The 24308-nt window shown below is 50.9% G+C and overlaps 1 protein-coding gene across 12 annotated transcripts in view; it reads right to left on the minus strand.

The window, feature by feature from the left end:
- Positions 1-24308, minus strand: part of SULF2 (sulfatase 2) — a 130303-nt gene that overhangs the window by 20856 nt on the left and 85139 nt on the right. For all 12 annotated transcript variants that reach the window (XM_081559095.1, XM_081559098.1, XM_081559091.1 and 9 more), the window contains exons 4-10: positions 20021-20172; positions 12029-12198; positions 7215-7365; positions 5665-5840; positions 3451-3579; positions 1214-1270; positions 617-746 (exon numbers count right to left, since the gene is read on the minus strand). In XM_081559095.1, coding sequence (XP_081415221.1) covers positions 617-746; positions 1214-1270; positions 3451-3579; positions 5665-5840; positions 7215-7365; positions 12029-12198; positions 20021-20172 — 965 coding nt within the window. The remainder of the gene's footprint in view (positions 1-616; positions 747-1213; positions 1271-3450; positions 3580-5664; positions 5841-7214; positions 7366-12028; positions 12199-20020; positions 20173-24308) is intronic.

Raw genomic sequence — 24308 nt, forward strand, 5'->3', positions numbered from 1 at the left:
TCCGCCGCCCCCCCAACCTCGCCTCCGGCTGGCGTCTGTCTCTACAAGGCTCTGCCCTCCCCTCCAGAGCCCACCTTGGCCTCCCAGGCCTCAGAAAGTCAAGCTCAGATTCTCCCAAACCCCCGTCACAGTTTCTGTTATCTCCAAATACTGTCTGGGTTATATTTTCCTTAACGTGTCTCTTGAAATCAATACACATTTTTACAACCTAAACTTGTTTACATCAAAAGGTAATTTCCTGTTGTTCCTATGTAAGTGGAAAGCCAGCCACGAAGATGATCTGGGAGAGTGAATACAATGGAAATAGTTATTTAACTTTAAAAATACTGTGCCGAGGCCGGCTGTGTCTTTGTTGAAGAGGGATCGGGCAAGAGTCTCAGAGCAGCTAAAGACGCATATGCACCCACAGGAGAACTTTCCTCAGACGGGAGCAGGGCTGGAAGGGTTTTCTGAGCGTTGTCTGCACCACCTGGTGTCACCCTGGGTGTCACACATCATCAGGGACCCTGGCTCCGCTGGTCTGAGAAGCAGGCCTGGGTCACGGTTGGGGGGGGGGGCCCTGAGAGGGAAGGAGGGACCCCGTCCCTGGCCCCAGGGCAGCGCCGAGCATCCTCACCTGCCCCAGCTGCTCGCATGCCGTCTGGTACTCGGCGCGCTGACACAGGTCTTTGACGCGCTGGTACTTGGGCAGGAAGTTCTCCTCCTGGGCATCCACCTTGTCGCTGTCCCTCTTGTGCAGCAGTTTGCTGTGGGGCAGAGAGCGGAAGCGGGGCTGGTCCCCCAGCTCTGGGGGGGCACGTGGCCCCACTCAGCCCTGGTGCAGGGTCACCACGGAGCATGTACGTCCAGCCGGGCCGCGTCTTCCGATGGTCAAGAGACTTAGGAAGTGAGGATTTTATAAGATGCCTCCCAAGTTACGTGAGTTGGCAAATAAACAAAAAAGCATGTACGACATTGTCCAGGCAGGACAAAGCGTGTCTGAAAGGTACAGGGGGCGTCCAGATGTAAGCTCCACAGGAACAGCGAACAGGGAGCCAAGGACACAGACTCCCAGCCCCTGGTGGAAGGTGGCGGAACAGCATCAATCTCCCTCCTGCCCTTGACATTTGTAGTATAGTGGGTGCAGGTAGGGCTGCCAGGCGCTTCCTGGGAGGCACAGGTGGGGGTTGCCCGGTGTTGCCCTGGGGCAGCTCCTCCAGACCCCGGCACTCACCCTCTCTCCACCAGGAAGGAGTCCCGCCAGACCCTCATCTTCTTTTTCAAGTGAAACCTGGGGGGAGAAAGCACATGTCCATCTTCTCATCAACGCAGGGGCTCCCATGTCCCTCCATCCTTCGAGAAGCAGGGATGGTGCTCAGAGCCAGCCTTGATTCACAAGCAGCGCAGATCCCGGCGGCAGCCAGGGCAAGTGGAGGACACACACACGGACACGGACACACCCACACAGACACACACCCACATGACACATCCACTCGGACATACACATGGACACATCCACCCACACAGACACACACACACATGAATACATACATGGACACACGCAGACACACCCACCCACACGGACACACACACACGGACACACACAGACACATCCACCCCCCCACACATGAACATACATGAACACAGACACACCCACACGGACACATACATGGACACACACACACACCTCCCCGCCCACAGCAGAGCTGCACTTCCTAGAGCCTTGGGTTGTGTGTGCGCCCCTCTGTGCCTCCCAGGAAGCCCAGCAGCTCCCCTGGTGCTGGAAGAGATTGCTCCCCTTTTACTTCAGCACCAGATGAAACACGTCTTCTGACTTCAGGTTAATTACATTGTGTTTGGGGGGATGTTTTTCCCTTTGATCCTCTGTTGTTGGATTTAAGTGTGCATTCTGTGGAGTTTCGCTCTATCATTTCCACTTTCCAGACAGGGCCTCGGGCTGAGAGAAGGTGCTTCCATCCTCACCTGACCCACCCCCCACCCCATGTCCTGGCTCCCAACACAGCGTCCGTGTCCCCCCAAACACGCCCATTTGTACCCTTACAGCTCATAAAACCTCCTAGTCAGAGGGAGGCGGCTCAGCAGAGGTGGTTCCTTCGACAGGACACTCAGTCTTGGACAGACAGTGCCCACCCGGCCTGGCCCCTCTGAGCTGCAGGAGGTACCAGCTGGAGGCTGCATCATCAGTGCTGTGGGGCTGATGGCCACTAGATGCCGCTGCTGTCATGCCAGTGACAGCGTCCTCCGCCTTCCTGTCCGACCAGACTCAGCTCACCTTCCCACCTAGTTTTTGGTCACCATCACCATATAGTGGGAGAAGGAAATGGCAACCCACTCCAGGATTCTTGCCTTGAGAATCCCATGGGCAGAGGAGCCTGGCGGGCTACAGTCCATGGGGTTGCAAAGAGTCGGACATGACTGAGTGACTTAAACAACACCGTATAGTTCAAGTTATGGTTTTTCCAGTGGTCATGTATGGATGTGAGAGTTGCACCATAAAGAAAGCTGAGCACCGAAGAATTGATGCTTTTGAACCGTGTTGCTAGAGAAGACTCTTCAGAGTCCCTTGGACAGCAAGGAGATCCAACCAGTCCATCCTAAAGGAAATCGGTCCTGAATATTCATTGGAAGGACTGATGCTGAAGCTCTAATACTTTGGCACCTGATGCGAAGAACTGACTCACTGGAAAAGACCCTGATGCTGGGAAAGATTGAAGGCAGGAGGAGAAGGGGACGACAGAGGATGAGATGGTTGGATGGCATCACTGACTCAATAGACATGAGTCTGAGCAAGCTCCAGGAGTTGCTGATGGACAGGGCGGCCTGGCGTGCTGCGGTCCATGTCAGACACGACTGAACAACAACAACACTGTTCTTTCGTTTGCCTCCAGGACACCCAGCAATATGTTCCCATCATACCATCCAGCATTAGAGCTACAGATCATGGCGATTAAGAGTGTAGCCTCTAGCCTAGAGTCTGGATGCCTGGAGTGGGATCCAGACCTGCCAAGAGAACTCTTGACAAGTCACTTGACGGCTCTGGGATTCAATTTCCAAACTGGAATCATAATAATGCCTACCTCACTGGGTTACTGTGAAGATTAAAATGATAAAATCTGCTGCAAAGCACTCAAGAACAAGGCCGGCACACAGTAAGTGCTTAATTAATGTCAGCTCTGATAGCTGTTATTTTTTTTTCAAGTTTCACCCAATTTCAGCTGTGGCAGGTCCTCAACGGGTTACTGTGGCCATATTCCAGCTGGGAAGGTGGACTCTCAGCGAGGGAGCTTCCTCCCCCCACCCCACAGCAAATAAGCGGTCAGGATAGGGGGCCCTAGAACCCCAGCTTCTGAGTCTGGAGAAACCCCTGCCCCCCCCAGACCCACACAGCTAGGCCAGGAGCTCAGGCAGTTTGGGGTGTTCGGCACCCCAGCATCCGCCCTGCCCCCTCACCGATTTGCTGGCCGCTCTGTGTCCAGTAGCTTGAGGATGGACTTCCCGTCCATATCCGAGGGGATGTCCAGCCCGGCGATGTCCAGGATGGTGGGGGCCAGGTCGATGTTGAGGACGATGTGGGGATTCCTGAGGGAGGCGGGGCAAGAAGGACTCGGTCACCGGGGCGGTGGTGAAACCGGCTTCCCCTGGGACGGAGGACTCCATGGTGCCCCGAAGGCGGGAAGGCTGCCATCCATCATGTCACTCTCCTGCACCCTGGCCCTCAAGGCTCCCGTCTGCACCCCCAATTCAGCTGAAGCCCAGCCCTCACCTTCCCACCCACTGCGGTTCACAGGCCCACACCTGGCTTCTGCTTGGCTCTTTCTTCTGCCAGGAAGGCCCTGCCTGCCCCAACTCCTGAACGGAGAACACTTTCTTCTGAGATGCACTCCAAACCCTGGACCTTCCCCCGGACCCTTCTCTGAGCCTCTGATGTGAACACTGGCCCCCTTGCTGCTCCCGGAAGGCTGAGCACAGCCCAGCCTCTGGGCCTTCGCCCTGGTGTCCCCCTCTGCCTGGAATGTTCTTCCTCCGGGCCCCAGTGAGCACTCTCACCACCTCTGGTTCTTCACTGGACGATTACCAAAGAGGCCGATGACAGGCTAAGTGGCCCCGAGATCCCCAGGTTCTGGGGTTCACACAGCAAAGGCGATGGGATGTCAGACCAGGGGGATGTCACATGAGCCACGCCTGTGTCCTGTTAGCTGTCCCTCCCTCGTCTCTTTTTCTCCCCTGGTTGGCTCTGAAGAAGCTCCTTGCCACAAGTTCACACCCAGAAAGGATGCCTGGTAAACACTCTGGGAGGCCAGCTATGTGGGTTCAAGTCCTCCACCTGCACCTGAACAACCCTGTGCGTGGAGAGACGGGTCCTTCCCCAGCTGAGCCTCTCTGTGGTTTTGAGTCCTAAGAAGCAGATCACAGACTCTGGGGCTGACCAGCGTGATGACAGTTGCTGGATTCCAGTTCAGTCCATCTTCTCTTTCCGAAAGCAAGTAATCCTAATGACTTTAATGGTCATCCATTCTTCTCAAATAAGGAAAAACATTTACAAATATCAGAAACCTGGTTTTGAGACAAATTCCAGCTCCTCTCTTCTGTGCTATGTAATCTCAGGCAACCTAACCCAAGCCTCTGTTTCCTTGTGTTTAAATCGCAGATAACACTCACATCTACCTTAGAGGCTTGTTATCATGCTTAACTGAGTTACCTGGATAGAAGGTGCTTAGACCAAAGCCTGAAGAATCACACTGTATCAACACGGCTATTATTATAATAGCTATGATTACAAGTGGGGACCCTGAAATCCAGACAGGGAGGGACCCAGTGAGGTCGGCAGAGGAGGAGGGATGAGGCTGGGCTACAGCTCACACTGCCTGCCTCCTGGAAGCGCCACCAAACCTCCCGGGCAGGGCAGGAACATCTTGGTCCCAAGACACGCCCTTTCAGGAGGAATCCCATAGCCAAGTCAGTGTCTGCAAGCGGTCAGGGCTCCGACGGATGTCAGACCCGATAAGCACCAGAGCAGTGACAACGTGCATTTCAAAAGACCCTTGGAGTTGGTCTCCATAACATCCCGGCTGACCTGAGGAAGCTGCGGCTATGATTACTGGCCTTTCTACCCCTCCCTGCCCCAGACACAATGTTTTTGCTGCCAGGACGTGTTGCTTCAAAAGTTAACCGGCGGGGACGGCTGGTGGAGGGCCCACGTGGCCCTCGGGGAAGGATGGGGGGAGGCTGGTTCCCTTAGCGCTGCCACGGAGCCAGCCCTGCTGATCTTAGCCCGGGGGCCCTCCCTGACAACCGCCAGACCCACAACCAGTCAGGACAGACAGAAGTCAAGGTGGCATCTCCACGCGCTGGCAGGGACACGCACACAGTCCAGCTCCCTGACTCTCTGGCACAGCGCCCACCATGAACAGTCTGTTTTCTCAGGTGCTAACAGCCCTGGCCGCTCCTTCCCCAGTAGAGGGGAAGGTGGTGATCAGAACCCACCCTGGCTGACATCACTGCCCCTTCGCTCGGCACCCAGGCCCACCTGCCCAAATCCCGTGCTCCCAGGGGAGTGGCTGGGGGCTGCCCACTGAGTTGCCTGTTGCTTGCCCATGTGGGTGCCAATGAGCCTGGAGGCGTCCCTGGAACTTCAGGGTGCTGGGGGTGGGGTGATACACTTACAGGGAGCCGGCCTCCACGTTGGGGCCCCTCACGTAGAACGGGACCCTGATGTCGAACTCGTAGGGCATGGACTTCCCTTTTACCAGTCCGAACTGGCCGATGTGGTAGCCGTGGTCGGCCGTGTACACGATGTAGGTGTTGTCCAGCTCGCCCGTCTCCACCAGCATGTTGTAAATCTGAAACGCAGGCGAGGCGGTGAGGATGTGGGGAGGGCAGTGCGCACCCAGCCTGCTCTCCCCTGGAGGGGCGATGTGCTGGGGTCTCAGGCCCGACCCTCCCCTGCTTCAGGTCTTCGCTCCAGTGTCACTCTGGGTGGGGCCCCGGGACTGACCCCGGCGTCACTATGGCCTCCTCACCTCCTGTCCCCCTTTGCTTGCCTTCTCAGCACTGATCTGTGGACTGTGTCTCCCTGCATTAGAATGTAGGTCCCATCTGGGTGGGGCTTCTGTCATTTTGTTCCCTGCTGGGTCCTGTGTGTGCTGGCGCTCAACCGATGCTGTGGGATGGATGGATGGATGGATGGATGGATGGATGAATGAATGACTGGCCCGAGGCAGGAGTCTGTGACCCACAACGGTGCCGCTCCACAGAACTTTCTGCGATGTAGGCAATGTTAACACCTGTGGCATGAGCCACATGTGGCTATTCAGCCCTTCAAATGTGTCCAGTGCAACTGAGGAACGAAATTTTAAATTTTATTGTGAAGTGACAATGTTAGTTGCTCAGTGGTGTCAGATTCTTTGTGGCCCCATGGACTGTAACTCATGGTAGGCTCCTCTGTCCATGGAATTCTCCAGGCAAGAATATTGGAGTGGGTAACCTTTCCCTTCTCCAGGGGATCTCCCTGACTCACGGATCGAACCCAGGTCTCCTGAATTGCAGGCAGATTCCTTACTGTCTGAGCCACCAGGGAAGCCCTTACTGAATTTCAATAGTCAAGGATAGATTTAAAAATACATATCCAGGCAATGGAATATTTTTCAGCAACAACAAAAAAATTAAGTACTTTCAAGTGAACCTTGAAATCATCGCACAAAATGGAAGAAGCCAGATACAAAAAAACCACATATTGTAGGGTTCCTTTTATATAAAATGTCCAGAATAGGCGAATTCACAGAGACACAAAGTAGATGAGCAACTGCCTCAAGTGGAAGGGTGGGAGGAGGGGGTTGGTTTGGGTGATGGTTAAGGGCTGCAAGGTCTCTCTCTGGAGGTGATGAAACTGTTCTAAGGCCGACTGTGGCGATGATCGTACAACTCTGCGAATATGTGAAAATCCACTGAAACATACTCTTGAAGCGGGTGAGCTGTGCGGTATGTGAATTATATCTCCAGAAAGCTGTTAAAAAGCATACGTAGCCAGACATGGTTGCTGCAGTGGACCAACCAGAGCTGGAACACAGTCCCCTGAGGGCTGGGGTTCCGTCTGGATCACTCAAAGCCATTTCCAGGCACCTCTCCCTTCTGCCCGGTTCCGGTTCCGTTCCTCTCCCACTGATGATGCTGGAGGCAGGGGCGGGGCAGGATGGGGCGGGCGGAGGGCAGCCTACCGTCTCCATGGAGTCGTCCACGGACAGGAGGGTCTGCAGGCGCTTCCGCTGTAGCATATTGGTGAACTGCATGTGGATGGGCTTCATGGGCCCCGTGTAACGCATGATCCAGTGCTTGTCAGGGTTAGGCGCGTAGTTGTAGCTCGGGGTGCTGGTGGGCAGACACACACAGAGGTCAGACCAGGCTGTGGGTGGGGGTGCTGGGCCCTGCCCCCCAAGACACCCCCCCATGCCTTGAGGAAGCAGCTGCGCTGGGGTTGCAGCCCAGGCTGAAACCTCGCCCCTCTGGATGCCAGCATGTCGGGGGCTCTGCCCCAGGTTAGGTCAGTATCTCTCTGTGAGGGGCATGCATGTGGGAAAACTGGGGGACACAGCGACAGGTGACCTGGAGCCCCCCAGGGGGACTGTCCCTCCAATCTCAGCCCTGTCAGCACGCCCAGCACATCAAGGCTGAAGTCTCAGTCTGTGCTGGGCTCTCTCCTCCCTCGAATTTGCTCACCTCCCTTTGTACAGGAGGAGAGAGGTTCAAGTTCAGAACCACCCGTGGGCACAGCACCCAATTCTAATTTAACAGCATTGCATTCATTTTTCAGCTACATTGGGTAGATGGCAAGTGCCAGTTATTGCGGCTAATTAAGATGTGTCACATGAAATTTCCTTTTGCAATAGATTTTGTTGTTTTTTTTTTTTTTAAAGGAAATTGGTTAAAAAATTCGGTTAATAATAGTCAGGCAAAACTGTGAGAATGGCCTGAATGTGTACATTTGGGACATGTCATATTCTATGACTTGTCACAGTTATTCTTCCTGTGTGGTTTAATCTCCCATTTAAAAAAGAGGAAACGGGGTCAGAGGAGGTCCGGGACCTGCCCACGGTCTCCGTGAGTGACTGGTGGAGCCACTGGGCTCTGAGACTTCTACTGCAGGGTCAGCTGTGATGCTCAATGACAAACGAGTAAACACACGGTAACCTGACCTCGGATGAGCGCTGACCATGTGCTGGGTGCACCCAGGAGGCTCCGCCTCTATCATCTCATTTAATATTCAGAACCGCCCTAGGCACTGGGGCTATTTTTATTCATCCTGAGTGAGAAATGGAGACAGGCAGCCCAGTGAGGGGACAACCTTGCCAAAGGCAGAGCTGGGGGCTGAGCTCAGAGGTGGGAAACCCCACAAAGCACGGGGGGCCCCTCGCATGGGGTCTGATGATACTGGAAGGCCAGGGGCCGCTGAGATCTCACCCCCCTCCCTTTCCCCAGGCAAAGCTGCAAACAGAGGCTAAGCTTCCTCTGCTTGAAGACAAAAGCTTTTCAAGCTGGCTGTTAAGGGGCGAGGGCTGAGGACGCTGGGGAAGGCATAAGGGTCCCAAATGCCCTCCCTTCCTCAGGACCTCTGCCCCCTCAACTTCAGAGAACTTTCCCGGGGTGGAAGGAAGGACCCTGCAGCTCACGGGAGCCCATAGTTATGGAGACGGTTGCTATGTAGATGGAGTGAGTCACAAGACTCCTTCTGGACTTTGCGTTTCTGGTGGGTCTCCTGCTGCTAAATCTGCCCCAGCTCCTTCCATTGTGAGGAACGCAGCTCTCCCCGACAGGCGGCTTAGGGCCTGACTCACGTGTAGAACATTCCCAGGGGCGAGCCCACCTCCCGCACCAAGGGGGCCTGCGGGCTGCAGGAGCTGCACAGAGATGCCCTCGGGACTGGTTGGCAGTTTGGGGAAATTGTTCCCATGGCCCCATGGCCCCAGGGGCCCGGATTCCAGATGTAATTCTGAGCAATCATCCTTGAATCTGTTAGATTCTAAGGGGCTGGTGTCCACCCTGGAGGACAGTGAGGGGTGAGTCTGTCAAGAGTCTGCTTTCTGAAGCCCCTTCTCTGGAGACGGCTTTTGGAGCAGGATCTGGGGTCCTGCTTGGGGCCAGGCTCTCCCTGCTCCCCTGGGACGGGGTCACATTTTCACAGGAACCCAGTCGCCTGCCGAACAAAGAAGCGCAGCCCTCACCTCTGCAAGAATCCAAGGAATGTCTGCTTGTTCACAGCCAGCCTAAAGGACAACATCCTCTCTTCTGCGGGGCCCCTTCCGGCCCCTCGCCCTGTGTGTCTAGACGCCGTGGGCAGGAGCCCTGGCCTCACCCCCACCCCAAGATGTGAGCCTGGGCCTGGCTCCCCTGGGTGACGCCAGGAGAGGCCCGTGACCCGGTCAGATGCCACACTCCGAGGAAGCTCTGGCTGCGCCTGTGTGTGTCTGTGTGTGTGTGTGCGCGCCTGCCTCTGTATGTACATGTCTGCACGGTGGTGTATTTGCATGTCTGTGTGTCTGCGTTTGCATCTGTGTTTATCTTTATGTGCGTCTCTGTGTGTTTGCTTCTGTGTATCTGTGTGTGTGTATGTGCTTAGATCTTTGTATCTGTGTGTTTGAGTGTCTGTTTCTTTGTATATTTGTGTATCTGTGTGTGTGTCTGTATATGGGCCTGTGTGTACATATTTGTGTATGTCTGTGTATCTGTGCTATTTGTGTGTCTTTGTGTATCTGTGTGTTCCGTGTGTGTGCACTGGTGTATTTGTGTGTATGTGAATGTGAATGTGTTAGTTGCTCAGTCGTGTCAGACTCTTTGCAAGTCTGTGGACTTTAGCCCACCAGGCTCCTCTTTCCATGGGATTCTCCAGGCAAGAATACTGGAGTGGGTTGCCATCCCCTTTTCCAGGGGATCTTCCCAACCCAGGGATGGAACCTGGGTCTCCTGCATTGCAGGCAGATTCTTTACCATCTGAGCTACCAGGGAAGCCCCATTTGTGTGTACATCTATGTGTATCTATTTGTATATTTGTGTCTGTATCTGTGTGTGTGTCTGTGTGTCTGTGTGCGTCTCTGTATATGTACAGAGCTGGGGAGGGTGGATGGGGCCCCGGGCAGGTGCAGTGGGACCGCATTGCAACGAGCAGCATTTGCCAGAACCCAAAGCCCAGCAGAGAACGTGGCACCGGCTTGATGGGGTGAGAGTCTCTGACAGGGGCCTCGTGACAGAAAGATCTGGAACTTCGACCCGAGGGCTCTGGCCCCTCCTCAGCCCCCTGACTGTCGTAATTAAACATCCCAGCTGCTGGACTTTCTGGTTTGGAGGTTTGTTTTAAAAATGATTATACCCCAGAGATAAGAGAGCCTTCCAAACACACTCCTAATAAGGTGCGGGGGGCGCTCTGGGTAAGTAATAGCAGGCGGTGCTCATGTTCAAGTTCTATAATTTTCATTTCAAAGGGAAAATAAATGAGCAGGCGATGTCAAACAACCTCATCACGAAACTCCAGGGCTGCTGGGGGGGTGGGGTGCCAGCACCCCTTTTAGAGAAGACACTGCAGAAGCCAAGTGAACCTTCACCCCACCTCACGGCGGGAGGCTGGCCTCCCAGGCGGGAGGAGTGGGCGGGGCTGGGGGCCACCCGGTCAGCTTTGCAGAGGCAGTGCTGCCATCCCTGGAATGTGGTTCGTCCTTCCCTGTCCACCCCTCTTCCCCGAAGACCGAAGACCGGGGGGTCGGCTGACACACTGCCTCATCCTCTGGAAGCCACTCTGGGCCCCGTCAGAAAGGAATCACAGCGAGGGGGGCGAGGAGGGCAATGCGTTCTGATTGGAATGAAACTTAAACACCCGGAACATTCAGGCGGGCTCCTACCTGCCCTGCCCTTGTCGCCCCATTGTCATAGTGAAGGCTGCTGAGCGTCACGGCTGAGCAGGAGATGGTTTGAGGCAGAGGGACGCAGAAGATTCCAGAAAGATTTTCTAGCCTGCTGGAGGAAGGAGGACTGGACGGGTGGGCAGAGAGATGGCAGGCAGGAATCGGGGGCGGATATGAATCTGCACTCTGCCATTTACCAGCTGCGTGACCTTAGGGAACTTACCTCACCTCTCTGACAGGCAGCCTCCAGGACAGCCCTCAACGGCCCCCAATTCTCCTGCCAGTAGCCCCATCCCACTGGTCCGTGTGAGCAGCAGAGTATAGCAGAGATGGTGTGTGCTTTTGAGATGAGGTTATAAAAGACTGCGTTGGCCGTAGGTCAGAGGCAGCCCTGTGCGAGAGCCCCAGGCAAGCCTCAGGTGGTGGCACCCCAGCTGACATCTTGATTACAACCTCCAGAGATCCTGAGCTAGAACCAGACAGATAGCCCCCAGATTCCTGACTCACAGATACTACACATTGGTGTTCTAAGTGGTTTGATTTCAGGATAACTTGTCAGGCAGCAATAGATAACTGATACATCAAGGGTCACTGGCAATATCCAGGGATTCCGTGCAGAATATCCCCCGGAGAAGGAAATGGTGACCCACTCCAGTATTATTGCCTGGGAAATCCCATGGACAGACAGTCCAGGGGGTCCCAAGAGTCGGACACAACTTAGTGACTAAAGTACCACCATAGGGCTTAGAACAGAGTCTGCCATGGAGTCAATAGCTTATAGAAGCTGTAGACATATTAGTAGTCTGATGAAGCTATAGACACCTTCTCAAAAGAATGCTTAAAAATGTGCAAAATGAAAGACACAGAATTGAAACCTATGACACAGGTGTACACCTGAAAGGCAGTTCTAGCCACAGATCTCAGTGAGAGAATGTGGGTCCCATGTTAACCACTATTGTCGCCTGCTTTGGGTTGTTATTACTGGATCTGTATTCCAGTTCTCCAGAGATCAGCTGTGTGCTCCTGAGTTCTTTAAACCAGGAGGATTAGAGACAAGAGGCAGCCTTGTCTGTATCATTACATCGTTGTGATCGAGCCTTTGTGCTACCCAGTAGCTCTGGAGGCAGTGCCCTGAAACTTACATGTGCTGAGATGCATTAGGGAAGAGGCTTGAGTACTGCGGGGCTGAGTCCTCAGGACCGTGGGGGGCTGCGTGGCTGATGACCATGAGCACAGGCCTGTGCGGGTACATCTTCTTGGACGTGCGGAAGAAGCTCACGCTGTCGTTGGTGATTAGGTCCGTCAGGTAGTCCTGGGGGCCGGGGAGAGACAGGAGAAGGCATGAGGAGCCGGACATTTGTGCTGAACATCGGGGATGCCAAAGTGACCAAAACAGACAATCCTGGCCCTCCTGGAGCTGCTGGTCTAGGAGCAGGCATGCAGTGAGGAGTGAAGTAAAACAGGGAATACAGGCAATAAATAAGCAAGCAGAACAGGGAACGTCAAATGATAACACCTCACAGTGGAGGAAAAACCCTGAGATGGGGTTAGGGAGGATGGGAGAGGAATTGCAATTTGTCATTCATTCATGACAGATATTAAAATAATAACACTACTGAGTGCTTATGGTGTGCCAGGAACTCTTTTGGGTTCACATGTATTAGCTTGTTAATTCTTACATAGTCCTAGAAAGTAGATGTGATGATAAGCCCTGTTTTCCAGAACAGGAAAGTGAAGGCCCAGAGAAGTTAAATGAATCGCCCAATGTCATACAGCTGATAAATGTTGCAGCCAGGCCTCCTGAGTCTTGGTCCCTAAGCCTGAAGTCTTTTCAAGGCTCTAGGAATACCATCGTAGAGGGTGAATACATGCCTGCAATACTGAAGGGTCTGTCCTGGAAGCAGGAGCAGATGAACATATAAACAAAGAGTCAAGACAATGATGAGGAGTGACAGAAGGAGGAAATAAGATGTGACAAAGAGTAATTGGGAGCTGGGGCAATCAGGGAGGGTGTCTCTGAGGAGGTAACACTCGAGCTGAGACCTGAGTGGCAAGAAGGAACTGGGCATGGGAAGATCTATATCATTGGAGTTCACTCTCAGCTGCTTGCTGGAATCCTTAGGGGAGCTTTACTGATGTTTGGGCCCTCTTCTGGTTTAGCTGCTCTGTGGTTCAGCCTGGGCCCTGGACTTTAAAAAAATCTCCCCAGGGGACTCCAATGTGCAGCCAGGAGTGAGAATCACTGATCTGGAGGAAGTGTTTCAGGCAGAGGGGACAGCAAATGCAAGGGCTCTGAGGCAGGAACAAGTGTGGCGTGTGTTTGAGGAATAGCAAGAGGATGAACAGTCAGCAGGTGCAATGCAGGGACAAGCAAATGGTGCCACAAACACAGGCGTGCGGTAGCATCTCCAGAAAAGTGAGAGCCACTGAGATAACCAGGCAGGAGGACGGGTGAGTGGGAGGAAACGTTATGACAGGAAATGAGGGCTTTAAAAGCTCAGCAGAGAGGTTGAGATTTGTTTAAGTTCTTCCTGAGCTAGGTAAATCTTTAGCTGCTGATTTCTTTGGAAGGGAATGAATTCGTAAACATTTACCCTCTGCTTCCTAGGAAGCAGCTCTGTCCAAAATGATAACTTTCAAAAAGAGATATTATTATACAGGAAAAAAGGTGAAGAAGTGGCTACAGTTTCTACCCTTCTGCCTTTGCACCCTGTACGGAATGCATACGTACTCCCGGGGTTCCTATGCCTCTACAGACACACATCTCCAGGGACACTCTGTCTATGCGCACAGGATGGTCACTGCATCTCAGTGACCAGCAACGGGACGATGACTAATGACCCTGCACTGCTTTCATACTGTGCAGCGCTGGGCAGACAGGGAAAGGGAAGTAGATCTATAGTGACTGAGCTGGAAAGTTGTCCAAGATACACTCTTAAGGGAAAGAGCAAACTACAGCGTCAAACTTCAGAAAAGTTTATTTATTTATTTATTTTTTTGTGGGAGGAGTAGGGTGGAGAGGAGAAACCAAACCCCTACCTTTATACGCCTCTGAGCACTAAGAAAAAAATCCAGAAGGACAGATCCCAAAGTGCTAATTGGGGAACGGGATAAGGGGAGAGAGGGGAGAAAGTCACTCGCTACTTCATGCAATTTCCCTTGAAAAATTTTGGGGAGTAAAAAGGGTCTTATAAAGGGGCCCTGTAGAACATTACATAAAAATCATTTTCTTCTATATGATATAAATCAACAAGCTGCTGCTATAGCTGCATTTCAAAAATGAGTCCAATACCAGTTCCTTCAGATGGTGACTTCACACGAACTTGACAAGTGAATAATGCATTTAGCGAGGATCCTGATACTGGGCGAACCCACAAAGGACACTGGCTCTTATCATTATCAGACCTTTGTTGCACTGACCTTCATAGCAACTTTGTGAAGTGGACCCATGCCCATTTTACAGATAGGAAAACCAAGGCCACAAAACTAATAAGCAATTCATTCAGAGTTAAAACCCAGGCCTTTGAGTTTTTTTGTCTGGTCCACCTTTCATCCCCTGACAAACAAAAATATTACTGGGAGGAGTAGATGGTGGTTTGCAGCAGGCTTAACAAACCTTTTCTGTAAAAGGCCAGATGACAAATATTTGAGGCTTCATAGGCCAGAAGTCTCAGTTACAATCAGTCATTACTGCCATTATGGCTGAAAAGCAGCAATGGCAGAAATGAATGGGGATGTCTGGGCTGCAGTAAAACTTTATCCACGCACACTAAAATCTGAATTTCATATAATATTCATGGGTCATGAAAATCAATGTTCTTTTGATTTTTTCCAGCTAAGTAGACATGGAAAAATCATTCTAAGCTCAGGGTTGTAGCAAAACAGTTGGCAGGCTGGGCTTGACCCCTGGGCTATAGTTTTGAGAATGGATTTTGAAGCCTGATGGCCTGGGTTTGAATCCTGAAAGTGAAAATGTTAGTCACTCAGTCGTGCCTGACTCTTTGCGACCCATGGACTGTAGCCTGCCACTCCTCTGTGGCAGGCAAGAATCAAATTCTCCAGGGAAGAATACTGGAGTGTGTAGCTATTCCTTTCTCCAGGAGATCTGCCCAGCCCAGGGACTGAACCGGGTCTCTGCATGGCAGGCAGATTCCTTGCTATCTGAACCGCCAGGGAACACCCCCTTCCAGCCGTGTGGCCTGGTTCCTTTGCCTCTCTGGGCCTCAGCTTCCTCATCTAGTGACTGGGGAAACTAACAGCAAATCGCTCACAGGCTCTGGTGACAAACGCACGGGTTAATTCATATACAACGATTCCAGCGGTTATCTGGTGCATGATACCCTCTAAAGGAGTGTTAGCCATTATTCCTCAGGAATCAAGCATTTTCCTTGTGGAAATTAAAACAGTACAAACAAAGCTGAAGTTCCCTTTGATAACCTCTTATCTCCACTTCCAATCTTGGCCTCTGATGTCTCCTACTGAGAAAGAAGCATCTTTCCTGATGTGTTGTTACATATGTTACAGTTGCTTTATGCATCTTTTTACATGAATCCTATTATACTGTGTACATTCATTCATTCATTCATCCAACAAACACAGCAGTGAACAAGACTAACATTCCTGCCTTCATGAGCCTTGTATTCAAATAGGAGGACAGTTAAATGAATCTGTGATATACACTGGTATGGCACATCAGTGGTGATGTGGGGTGGGCTCAGGTGGGAGGGGTGCCCGGTACCCAGGGTGGTCTAGGAAGGTGACATCTGACTAGGGACCCAGAAGAGTCCTGCAACTTGCTTTTCCCACCAGTCTTTACATCCTAAGCTTTTCTAATGCCTTTAGACACCAATCCCCCTCATCTTTTTCCAGACTCTTCCATGGTCATTTAGTCATTTCCTGCATAATAGTGGGCTTTCTTGGCTGATTTCCTTCAATGGCACATTTGCAGCCAACAGCTGGGCTAAGCCCCTCTGCATAGGAGGAAGGCTTCTCTGGAACAGAGAGAAAGTGCAAATGGTGGGTGCACTCAAGTTCACGGCGACCACCATTTCTGCAGAGCCTCCCACCACCTGGATCCTCCCCTCTCCCTGACCTGGTCACTCCTGTCTCCCTTCCGCTACCTGACCTGCATTCTCCTGCCCTCTTCGACTGGTCGGCTTGCTTTACGTCATTCTTTTCTCATCAACACTGCCTCTCTCTTTCCACTCTGCTATGAGGACCCCTTTCGGTGGCATCTGCCCACCTTCGGGATCAGTGATTAGGGCAGAGTCCTCAGAGGGCCTTCTGAGGGGCACTTGGGAAGGGCTGCTGATTTCTTCCTTACCTGGGCCTCCGCCGGGGCCCCCAAGGTTAGCCTCGGGAACGATGCTCCGACCTCCCAGAGTCACGGGTCCTCGCTCCCCAGCTCCCCTTGGCTGGAAACTCCACGCTCACTCTTGTTTCCTCCTGGTGCGCCTGCTGCCCACTGCTACCCTGGGAGCTGAACCCTGGACCTGAGCCAACCCTGACCCCAGAGGGCCCCCAACCCTCTGTTTCCAGGACTCTGGTAACTGGGGTCCCAAGAATTCTCCCACCTTTGTCACGGGGGCTCCTCTATTCTCAGGCTGAGATGCGTGGATGCCAGGAAATGGGGTGACAAAGCAGCCACTGCGCGTCCCTTCTCAGCGCCAAGGGGGTGGGGTCTCCCTGGATAACTTCGTTATCAGGCTGTGCTGAGATCAGGGGCGGACATGGTGAGGAATTTTAACAACGAGTGGATTTTTCTGGGTATTTGGAGAATCTGCCTGCACTGAGGCTGGGAGGAGAGAAAAGGTGTGTTCAGCCTTGGAGATTGTGCTTTGTATTTCCAGGGAGTCCAGCAGACTGGCTAAATACCCGTAACCAGGACTTTAGAATTAATTTGCTCTGGAGAGGTCATGGAGGCAGGCCTACTACGTGCAGAGTGAGACATGGGGTCAGCGATAGGCACTGCCCCAGGTGATGTCACGTGTGGTTTCTGCCACTCAGGGCCTGACAGGGGACATGTTGGTGGTGATTACCTGTCAAAGCTGGGAGGGCTCCCCAAATGTGCTGGTGTTTCCAGGAGGGAAATGGGATCGAGTGTATTTTGGCTGCTGAGATAGCAGGAATATTTGCTAGTCACCGGATGATTTTTTTAATGGTAAGTTTGGATGAACCATCAGTATTAGTCTCTCCTCCTCCCTATCATCGTCACCACCATCATCATTATTTAAGCCAGAGATCAGGAAACTACAGCCCACTGGCCAAGTCAGGGCTCTCACCTGTTTTTGTAAATAAAGTTTTATCGAAACACAGCCAGGTTTACCTGTTTACATATCATCTGCGGCTGCTTTTGGACTGCAAGGGTGGACTTGAGCAGTTGCAATGGAGACTAGAGCTTGTAAAGTCTAAAATATTTAGTATTTGGCCCTTTGCAGAGGAAGTTTTGTGTCTGATCTGAACTAATACAGTCTGAGCGTTTACTATCTGCAGTGGTCTCCTCTATCACTCTACATGTATTAACTCCTGTGATCCTCAAAAACCTTTGTGAAAAAAAATCACAATGAAATACCACTATACACCTCTGAATGGAAAGGTGTATGAGGGGCCTTCTGGGGGTTGGAAAGGCTCTATAATTTGACCTCAGTGGCGGTTACACAGATGCACACATATCCTAAGCCATCCACCTAGGATCCATGCACCTTACCTGATCGCAGTTCAACAAACCAGAACTAGAAAAATTATGGCCTAGGGAATGACCTAGGGGCTTCTCTGGTGGCTCAGATGGGAAAGAATCTGCCTGCAATGCAGCAGACCCAGGTTTAATCCCTAAGTCGGGAAGATCCCTTGGAGAAGGAAATGACAACCCACTCCAGAATTCTCTCTCCCATGGAGAGAGGAGCCTGGCCGGCTATAGTCTATGGGGTTGCAAAGAGTCAGACAAGACTGAGTGCCTAACACACATACACACAGGGAAGGAGTGGGTTAAGGTATAGAATACCATACAACAAGAATGAAGGAGCTACACTCACAAGTAAGAACGTGGGTGAATTTCAACAGAGGATTAAGCAAAAGAAGCTGGATACAGAATTAATCTACAATGCTAGAAGTCTGAGCGACAGGAGTCCTTGTAGGAGAGGTGGTTGATGGAAGGAGTTACACGAAGGGACCTTCTGGGGCTGGTGGCAACATTGCTTCTTGACCTACGTGAGTGCTGGTTACATGCGTCTGTTCAGTTTGTGAAGCTTCATTAAACTGTATGCTCTATATGCACGCTTTCTATAACAAATTTCTGCCTTGGCAGAATGTTCTAGAACAATCCTCTCATATCACCTGGTGCACGTTAGAATGGTGAGCATCAAAAAGACAAGAGATGACAAGGGTTGGTGGGGATGTGGAGCAAAGGGAAGCTTTGTGGACCACTGGTGGAATGTAAATTGATGCAGCTACTACAGAAGACAGCAAGGAGGTTCCTCAAAAATTAAATATAGAACTACTCTATGATCTGAGGATTCCACTTCTGGATATTTATCCAAAGGAAATGAAAACCGGATCTTGAAGGGATATCTGCACTCTCATGTTTATCGCAGCATTAGTCCCAGCAGCCCGGGTGTGCAAACCACCCAAGTGTCCCCAATGATGAATGCACAGAGAAGATGTGGTGTGTGTATACACACACCCCCCCCCACAGGAATATCATTCCATCATGAGAAAGAAGGAAATCCTGGCTATTTGCAACAACATGGAAATGATGCTAACTGACTTAAGTCAGACACAGAAAGACAACTATTGTGTGATACCACACAATATACATGGAATCCAAAAGAGGTGAATTCATAAAAACAGAAAGTAGAATGGGTTCTCCCAGGGGCTGAGGGATAGGAGAATTGGGGAGATGCTGTTTAAGGGTACAAACTTACAACCAGTAAATAAGGAAGTTCTGGAGATCTAATGCATAGCATAGTGATTAGAGGTAACAGCATTGTATTATAATGAATTTGAGCAAAATCTGGGAGATAGTGGAGGACAGAGGAGCCTGGTGTGCTATAGTCCATGGGTCACAAAGAGTCGGACATGACTTAGCAACTGAATAACAATTATATTATAAACATTAGACTTGTTAAGAGACTAGGTCTTAATTATTCCCCCTATAAAATGGAAAAGATAATTCTGCAACATGATAAAGGTTTAGCTAACATGACAGCACACACTGCATTATATATATGCATTGAACCAACATGTTGTACATGTTAAATTCACACAATGTTATGTGTCAAATATATTTCAATTGAAAAAACCCGACACTCTTACATTGCCATTTGCAACAACACAGATGAACCTAGTATTATACTTAGTGAAGTAAGTCAGAGGAAGACAAATATTAATTTATATGATACCATTTCATGTGGAATCTAAAAAATAATACAAATAAATCTATATAGAAGACAAAAAAAGACTCACAGACATAGAAAACAAACCTATGGTTATCAAAGGGGGAAGGACTGGGGGGAAGGAGTATGGGATTAACAAACACTCCACACGAAATAGGTAAGCAACAAGGATTTGCTGTATACCACAGGGAATGATAGTCAATATCTTGAAATGACTTATAATGGAAAATAATCTGGAACATATGTAACTGCATCACTTTGCTGTATCTTTGAAACTAACACAATATTGCAGTATGTAAATCAACTATCCCTGTTGTTGTTCAGTTGTTACATTGTGTCCAACTCTTTGCAACCCCCTGGACTGTAGCCCATCAGGTTCCTCTGTCCATGGGATTTCCCAGACAAGAATACCGGAGTGGGTTGCCATTTCCTTCTCCAGGGCATCTTTCCAATCCAGAGATTGAACCTGCATCTCCTGCTTGGCAGGTGGGTTCTTTTACCACTGGGCCATTTGGGAAGGCTTAAATCAACTATGCTTTGATTTAAAAAAAAGGCAGAAGAAAACAGTACTCTTAGAAACAGAGACTATTATTTGTGAAATGAAGGAGCTGAAGCAGAGGGTGTCAGTAGGCTGTCAAAGTCTCACATGTAAGTGTCACGATCTGAGCCCAGGTAGTTGGGCTCCCGTGTCCTGATCCTCAGGACTGAGCCTCACTGCCACCCCAGCCAGGAAGGGGGACTCACCTTGGAGTAGTCAAAGCCGTGTTTCTCCTTCACTCCATTCCGACACAGCGTGTAGTTATAAAAGCGGGAGTTTTTGAGGAGGCCGACCCATTCCTTCCAGCCTGGCGGCACGTAGGAGCCGTTGTATTCATTGAGGTACTTCCCGAAGAAAGCTGGTGGGGAGAGGCACCAGGAAGCCACGTGAGGTTGCAGAGAGCAAAAGCCTTCTCTTGCCATCACTCCATAGAAATTTCCAAACCACGGCAGGCCAGGACATGGAGACAGCACTGCCCCCTGGACCACGGAGCCCCTCGGCCAGCAAATGCAGTCTGTGACCCCCTTCTCAAATGTTTTCACATGCAGAAAATAAAATACATAGGACTGCAGAGAAAATCAATTGTTTTGAAAAACAGTTATCAAAGTATTAGGAGAGTTTGCCATAGAGTAATGGGTCCTTTAGAAAAAAAAATGAAGATGCTAAATGCAAGGCCTTGTAAAAAGTGATCATTTTAAAGGAGTGATGAGTGAGAACAGCTTTGTAAAAAATATTTCTTTATTTATCTGTCTGCACTGGGTCTCAGTTGTAGCATGCAGAATCTTTAGTTGCAGCACGTGGGATCTAGTTCCCTGGCCAGGGATTGAACTGTGTGCAATCTTAGCCGCTGGACCACTCAGGGAAGCCCTGAGTGGGAATATTTTATTTTGCAGTATCTACTGCAACTGCAATGGAGTACTGAAATATTGGTGATTTCTACAGATGACAAAGTTACAGATTCTGCTGACATGCCATAGTTAGAGGCCTACATTCCTAATTGAAGCAAATGTCAAGTGTCAGTTGTAGGTCAGTGAAAACAAGAGTCTAGTTTTTTACCACTCAGGTTTATGGACCCCCTTGGATTCGATCTACAACTCAGTGACTAGAAGGGCTAACATTTTAAAAAATGGACCAAGGCCAGTCGTTGGTGGGGGCGTGGAGCATCTAGAGCTCTCACACACTGCCAGCAGATGTGCAGACCGATCCCGGCATGGGAGAAAACTGCCTGGCAGCATCTGTTAAACTTGATTATAGTCATAGCTTCTGACCCAGCAATTTGAATCCTGGGTATTCACTCAGCAGAAACACATTCAGAGGTTCACCCAAAGTCACAGGCAGGACAGGCTCACAGCAGCACTATTCATTATAGCAAATAACTAGAAACAAAGCAGATATCCATCTGCGCACGAGTGGAGAAACAGGACTACCGCGGTGGTCCGGTGGTTAAGAATCCACCTGCCAGTGCGGGGGACGCGGGTTCGATCCACGGTCCGGGAAGACCCCACATGCTGCAGGGCAACCAAGCCCTTGTGCTTGACAGCCTGTGCTTCTCAGCAGGAGAAGTCACGCAATGAGAAGCACGCGTGTTGATGCGTGAGTAGCCCCCACTCATGGCAACTAGAGAAAGGCTGTAGCAATGAGGACCCTGTGCTGCCATAAACAACAAACAAACAAATACAATTTTAAAAAAAGAATGGAGAAATACAACGCATATTTATATACCCGAGTATGTATAGAAACAAGGAAAATACTACTGCTACGTTTACTAACATGGACGCATCACGACAACCAAACAGTGTTAAGAGAAATAAAGCAGATATAATTGTATCACTGTGTGATCCCATTTATATAATGCTCAAAACCAGGCAAAAGGAGTCTATGGTTTTGGAAAAAAAAGCAGTGGTCATTGCTGGATGTGGAGGAAAGGTAGATGGAAGGGGACTTCTCAGGTGATGATGGTCTTGTTCTACTGCTGGGACACAGGTGATTCAGCTGGTGAACCCCACGGGGCTGGGCATTCACAGCATGGCCTGTCTATGCACGCCTGCTCCCCACCACCAGCAAGGCTCTCGTAAAAAAATTTACCCTAATTCATCCGGACTGGGACATACCCCAAACTCTCTGTGGACAGTGAGGTGACACGAGATTTTTGAGATATTTTTGGTTCTTTGTATCTTCCTCAATAAGCAAGGACAATTTTAAATAATTATAACCTATAAGGCTATTTTTTTTTTTTTTTTTTAAGCAATGGACAAATCTGTGAGAGTTTTTCCAGAGGCAGAGGTACCAGGCCAGCCCTCTCTTCTGGATGAGGACACCGAGGCTCCGAGACACTCAGAACCACTGCTGAGAGCTCGGGTCGTGGAAGGGATTTACAGAGATCCTGCAAGTGGGGTGCTGAGCGCTGTTCCCAGCAAATAGTGAGTGTCCAGTGGGTGTCAGTTCAGAGCCTAAGATGAGAAGAGACAGACGGGGATGAGCACTGAAGAACTGATGCTTTTGAACTGTTTTCGCTGGAGAAGACTCTTGAGAGTCCATTGGACAGCAAGGAGACCAAACCAATCAATCCTAAAGGAAATCAACCCTGAATATTTATGGGAAGGACTGATGCTGAAGCTGAAGCTCCAACACTTTGGCCACCTGATGTGAAGAACCAACCACTGGAAAAGACCCTGATGCTGGGAAAGACTGAGGATGGGAGGAGAAGGGGGGCAGCAGAGGATGAGATGGGTGGATGGCATCACCAACTCAATGGACAGGAGTTTGAGCGAGCTCCAGAGATGGTGATGGACACGGAGGCCTGGTGTGCTGCAGTCCGTGGGGTCGCAAAGAGTTGGACACGACTTAGAGACTGAGCAACAACAGAGGGAGGAGAAGTGGGCAGAGGCTGGGCTATGATGCCAGCAGAGGTAAGACAGGGCCATCCACTTAGAACTTCTAGAAAGCATGGAGGCCTGCTTGAGTCCTGTTGGCTCAGAGAAGAGAGGGCTGGCGCAGGAGAAGCTGCTGTGGAGCGGAGCCCTCTCTGGGGTTTTCCTGGAGACCTGGCAGGTGGCTGGCACTGCCCAGGGGTAGGAAGATCCCCCCTTATCCACAAACACCAGATACCTGCATCTCCCCAGGCACAAGGCAAAGGGAAGTGTCTCCATTATATCCCCACCCCGCACATAGAACCAGGAAGGGCGTGCTCCTGAGGAAGGAGTGATGAACTACTTCCTGGAAAGACCCTGGCATGAGGAGGAGGCGGAAACACGAAGGGAGGACCCCCAGCGATCCTGGGGTAAGGTGGAGGCTCCCTTAACGTGGGAGGACGGTGCAGAAATGACTGGAAAGAAGCCCCGGGCTGCCGGGGGCTGGAAAACCGGCTGCCCCGGCTCTGAGTCCTGAGTAACACCCAGTCTTTACAGAGGGAAAGGTAAGCAGGTGATGGGTGCCCAATTGATAGTGACTGCGTGTCCCGGCTGGGTGTCGGGGCATCAAGGACTGAAATGCCAGCTGGAGGGAAGAGGCAGCAGGAAAGTATCAGGTGAGCTGAAGGCTGGAGCCTCTTTCTCGAGAACATCCCTTTCTAGAGACACACTGCATCCGCCCCATAAAGCAGTGACTGAGCTGGGGGCAGCTCTGCCCCTTAGACACGGCAGGGTCTGCAGGCATCTCAGGTTTATCACAACCTGGGGAGGCGGATGCTGCTGGCTTCTAGTGGCTGGAGGCCAGGGAGGCTGCTAAGCATTTGACAGAGATCAGGACGGCCCCTCCCACAGAGAATCACCTGGCGCCCAATGTCAGTAGCTTGGAGTTGGAAAAAAATCCCTGATTTAAAATAATTCCACCCAACTCTCAGATCTTCTTCCCGCCAGTAAAAGAACCAATTTGTGAGAGCTGAGAAAGTGCCTGGAGGCCAAGTACAGCCCAGGAAACAAGATCTGCAGTGTCTCAATGACCTTACCCCCCCACTTCTGATTTTCTTTCCATAATTGGGGAGCTCTACTCTGATAACATGGCCAGCCTCTCTCCACGCTTTCCCATTCCTCCTCCTGGGGGAGACTGCCCCTAGGGGCTGCAAACCTTCCTGTCAAGGCCCAGAGAGTAAATATTTTAGGCTTCCTGGGCCAGACAGTCCCTATTAAAACTATTCAACCCCGCTGTTGCATGAAACAGTCATAGACAATTCATAGACAAATGAGTGTGGCTGTGTTTCAATTAAACTTTATTTACAAAGGCAGACAGAGGGCCGGATCTGGCTCATGGACTGGAGTTTGCTGACCCTTAGCACATACTTCTGGTGGGTTTGGAGGGACAAACTGGACATGCAAAACCCAATCCTTCCTTTGCCTCCTGTAAGGAGTGAGCTACCTTCAGGCAATGCTAGCTCAAGGGGGCCTGGCTCAGTGAGAATTCTGTCTGACTCTGGAGTTCAGCATCAGGAAGACCAACTGCCCTCAGAAGGAAGCCAGGTCCTCAAACCCGGCCTTTATCAGATTCCTCCAAGTGCGA

This window comes from Giraffa tippelskirchi, chromosome 13 (assembly GCF_054371585.1).
Source record: "Giraffa tippelskirchi isolate mGirTip1 chromosome 13, T2T-mGirTip1v1.2.pri, whole genome shotgun sequence".
Classification (NCBI taxonomy): Eukaryota; Metazoa; Chordata; class Mammalia; order Artiodactyla; family Giraffidae; genus Giraffa; species Giraffa tippelskirchi.